General features: G+C 39.1%; 1 protein-coding gene across 1 annotated transcript in view; it reads right to left on the reverse strand.

Moving 5' to 3' along the window:
- LOC125033260 overlaps positions 1–1930 on the reverse strand; it is a 2629-nt gene extending 699 nt beyond the window's left edge. Inside the window, exons 1-3 of the mRNA XM_047624643.1 lie at positions 1921–1930; positions 192–632; positions 1–101 (exon numbers count right to left, since the gene is read on the reverse strand). The exon at positions 1–101 is cut by the window's left edge and continues 699 nt beyond it. Coding sequence (XP_047480599.1) covers positions 1–101; positions 192–632; positions 1921–1930 — 552 coding nt within the window. The remainder of the gene's footprint in view (positions 102–191; positions 633–1920) is intronic.
- Positions 1931–5000: the final 3070 nt, after the last annotated feature.

Genomic DNA, 5000 nt, shown 5'->3' on the forward strand with positions numbered 1-5000 from the left:
GGTTTGCAAACTTGGCTGTGTTGACTGGGCTCCAGGCTGGGGCGGTATATACTTCTTCTTGAATTCATCGCCTTTGTTGACAAGAGAGTATTTCCTCTTCTCTGATTCGTGTCTCTTAACGAGTCTGGTATACTTGTCGTCTCCTCACTTGATGTACTCGTTTAGGTCGACGATCGCGCTCTTGTATGCACTTTCCAGCTCGATGAGTCCACGGCCACCACTGTTTCTATAGATATAGATTCGGTCTTTGTCAGCTTTCGGATGCAGGACTCCGTACTTTGTTAGTAGTTTCCGGGTCTTCCTGTCCATTTCCTGGATCTGTACATCTCTCCAGTCGATGATCCCGAAGCTGTACTGCGGCACTGGCACGGCTAAGCTGTTTATTGCATGCATCTTGTTCTTGGCGTTGAGTTCAGTGTCGAGGATGAGTCTGACCCGACGGTAATACTCTTTCCGGATCTTCTCCTTCATGAGACTGTGCTGTATTCCGTCGCTCTGGTCTACTCCGAGGTACTTGTAGACTCCTTCCTGATCAATGTTCCGGATCTCGGTTTCGCCTTTCAGCTTAGCGTTTGGCCTTGATACAAGTTTGCCTTTCCTGATAGTTGCTTTAGCACACTTCTCCAGTCCACCTGTATGTCATCGCTGAATGTCTTGACTACGCCGAGCTCTTGATCCAGTCATCCTTTGCGAAGAGCTTCAAGTCATCCATGTATAGTAGGTTGCTGACTCTGTGCTCTTTGTGCATTACATATCCTAGGTTGTCGCTAGTTAGTATGTTGGTCAGGGGAACCAGCGACAAACAAAATAGCAGTGGCGACAAGGAGTCGCCTTGGAAAATTCCTCTTTTGATGGCAATTCTATTATTATTATTATTATTATTATTACCATTATCATTATTATTATCATTATTATTGTAGCGTGACACTCTGTACTCACCCCACCCCCCTCTTAGATGATGCTCGCTCCGTGTGTAGTTGCCCATTGCGTGCGCAGCGTGTGCGCGTGTGTGTGTGAGTGCGTGTGATTGAGTGGCCGAGTGCTGAATTGCGTGCGCTCTCTGGGGCGCGCGTGGTCCGTGCACTGTGTGTGTGCGGGTGTGTGTGTATGTGTGTGGAGGTTGTGTTTGCTGTTGCAGTGACGGCATGTGCTTCTCTGCATGTGTATACCAAAACGCGTGTCTGCGTGGGCTTGCGTGCGGTGTGTGCGTGACTGTGTGTAGTTGCGCATGCTGACTGTCCGTTGTGCCGAGGTGGTAGATGTTTCATGTATTTTGTATGTTTTGTGTGTTGTCTATTATTTCTTTTATTATTTGATGCCATATGTTGTGTTTGTATTTTAGTTATGTGTTTTTGTTATTGCCAATTGTTTTAGATGCTTAACACTTCACGAGTCACGAGCGTGACGTCACGGCCTCCCGCGGCCTTTTGTACGGATATTGGAAAATAAACATTCGTTGTTCTACTGCACCACGGGGCGTTTCCTTCCTAAATCCTCTGGCATATTTGGATACATTTAACAAGCGATACTACGTGGCCGACAGCTCCAGCTAGGGAACCTGAGAGGACGGGAAAAGTTAAGTATTGAGCCCTAAGTGACAGTAACAATTAAAGATAGGAGCTGGACCGTGCAAGATTGCACTTATACATACACCACATATCATATGCAGCCTCGTGGTTCTTCTACTTGACTTCATTTCTTTCTTTGTTCTCTACTGCATATTTCCCTTTCATATTACCCTCCTCGTGCATCTTATACTGTTCTTATGCTAGCCTATCCTTTCTTTTCCTCCCTGGATTTTAGTGATTTTATTTATTCTTGGGACTCAAATGTGCTGCACTTATCATGGGCCATTGAAAGATTTCCCGCTGTGACATCCCACAAGGTCAATAATTCCTACAGACCTGCTTACTCACTCACCCGTAGCCATCTTCAGAACAAGGAAACAGCGCGAGAGAGAGAGAGAAAAAAAAAACCGAAGTGAGGGGGGAAATAAGACAAATGAAGACGTAAACTTTTGGACGAACAATCAGTCAAAGTTTCCATGTTTTCACCCTGTCGCTTCGAAGGGTAACTAAACGCCTGATGGATCGATTATAACTTTTCGATTATAACTTTGTATCTTAATCAGGGACAGTCATAACCTCCGCATGTAGGCAACGTTTTTTTTCTTTCTTTCTTTCTTTCTTTCTTTACTGTGCCTTTCGTGTTTCTTTCTTTTATTGTTTTGTTTTGGGTTTATATAAATTTTCTGGATAGGAGGGGCGGAGATTTATACGGCGCCTTAGCACGACTTAATGGAAATAATGTGTTTACCTTAATAGTGTTTCACGTACGAGCTAACCACGTTGCCAAGGCGGGAATGTGTTTTCTTCCTGTGGGCCATTTATCGATCAAAAATCATTTGTGATGATATATTTGGATCACGCACACGCACACGCAGAAGCACAAGCACAAGCACAAGCACACGCATACGCACAAGCACACGCACACGCACAGGCACACTCACACGCACACCCACACCCACACACACACACACACACACACACACACACACACTAAAACGAACTCCTGACCCGAAAATAAAATTTGTTAGATTTTGTTATTTCATTTCCACGGATTTGTAACCAAACAGCTGAATTCTACAAACACATAGACAACGATTTTCACGTTTTATTTATTTACTTTTATTGCACCATCACCGTTTAATTTTAAATGTTTGAACATCAGTGTGCGCGCGTGTGTGTGTGTAAGAAAAAAATATATATATAATTTATATAGAAAGGGAAGCCTTTACGTGTGTATTTTTTCAGTTTGTAATATTAATAACTTTGCCAGATTAATTTATTTATCTATTTGTCTATTCACTTATTTCTGACTTGATTAGATAAATCTTTATCTGTGTTTAGTACATCTAAATCTCTTGATTTCTTGAGAGAGAGAGAGAGAGAGAAAAAAAAAAAAAAAAAAAAAAATATATATATATATATATATATATATACACATATATATATATATATATATATATATATATATATATATATATATATATATAAATTATTCTCTGCACGTAGAAAATAGAGCAAAAAAAAAACGCAACATCCACCAAAAGAAAAAAATAACAATAATAAAAGAAATAAGAAGAATTAAGAGAATACGGAGGAACCACCAGAAAACGGAGGATTTTACAGAAAACGAAGAAATCAACTGAAAATCCTTAGCAAAAGGGTGTGCCCCTGAATGCAATGCGTGTCAATTTATCTTGATCACGTCAGGTTGTTTCCTCATTTGTTAGAGACGTTTGCTCAAAACAGACATGAACGACATTCAAAAGTTATTTTTGAGAAATGTTCGTTCTGTATACGGTTAAATGTTTTGTTTATTTACACACGTCTTTGCTGTTAGGGCAAAATATCATAATACCATTGATATTATTGATAACTTCTATATACATATGTGTGTATCTGTGTGACTGTGCGTTCTTATATATATACACATATATATGTGTGTGTGTGTGTATATATATATATATATATATATATATATATATATATATGTATGTATATAAATACTTATGTATATGTATTTATCTAAATACATATATATGTGTGTGTATATATATATATATATATATATATATATATATATATATATATATATATATATATGAAGCCGCAGTAGCCGAGTGGTCAGAGCAATACAATCTGAGTTCAAGAGTTAAGGTCATCCTTGGGCGAGGAACTTCACTTCGGTTTCCTACAGACACGGGAGTCCACACTCCAGAGGAATTTCCCGTACTGGTCCCAAGCCCGGATGAATGACGAGGGTTGGCGGCAGGAGGGGCATCCGGCTGTAAAAAAAAAGCCAAGACTGTGATGTGGATCATTTCGTTGACGGGAGAAGCCGAAAGAAAAAGTAGAAGAAAAAGAAAGAGAGAGAGAAAGAGAGAGAGAGAGAGAGAGAGAGATCATAGTTTCCTGGTTATGTGATAAAAGGTTATCTATAACAATTCATGATCCCTTGGGCTATTTTTTTTTTTTTTTTTTTTTTTAATCTATCTATTGTATAGAATTATTAATTTATGATTTCAGGAACAATAACATTTAATTGTACAAAGAAATTCTACCAACTCTTACAATGTTTGTTGTTAATGTATAACTGTGTAAGTATATGTATATTTATGTAAAGGATAGTCTGTTCAATCCTCCTTTGCAGTTACTTTTTACGCTGAAGTTTGTTTCATATTGGTCTTAAAGTAAATTTTTATCTTCTTCCCTACTGGAAGTTCCACGGTTGATATATGTGTGGGCGAGCGCGCGTGTATATATACATATATATATATATATATATATATATATATATATATATATATATATATATATATATATATATGTGTGTACACAAGCCCAGTCACAATGCTACATCCTTAGAAACAAACGGACTTTCATAACTACTTTCTCAAACTTTTATCATTAGTCTTCGTGCTTCCCTCTCCTGCCCTTCCTGCTTGACAACGTGGCCCACAAACACGGTTTTCCTTTTACTGAAGATCCTGTTCCCCTGGAGAGAAGCCCCCTGTTACGCTAATAAATTCATCTTACTCCGACCTCTTCGATACCTTTAAGCCCCATTCCCCTACATCTGCTTTTTCTTCTAAGTTCTGTCTTTATAAACAAACGAATGACATGATTCTACTGTACTATTAATCGCGGTTTCGTCCGGGTTGAATAAACCACTTCTGTTTACTTCGTAGCCTGTAGAACTCTCCTGCGAACCAAAAGGAAAGAAGTTTAGTAGAGTTCGCATCGCTTTGAACCTCTATGCGGGAACTTGTGCAAGATTTTCCCGATTTACTCATCTCTCTGTTTTTCTCTTTGCTTTCCTTTCCATTTTCTTATCCTCTGCTTCTTTTATTCTCCCTTTCTTCCCTTCTCTCTCTCTCTCTCTCTCTCTCTCTCTCTCTCTCTCTCTCTCTCTCTCTCTCTCTCTCTCTCTCTCTC

This window comes from Penaeus chinensis, chromosome 16 (assembly GCF_019202785.1).
Source record: "Penaeus chinensis breed Huanghai No. 1 chromosome 16, ASM1920278v2, whole genome shotgun sequence".
Taxonomy (NCBI): domain Eukaryota; kingdom Metazoa; phylum Arthropoda; class Malacostraca; order Decapoda; family Penaeidae; genus Penaeus; species Penaeus chinensis.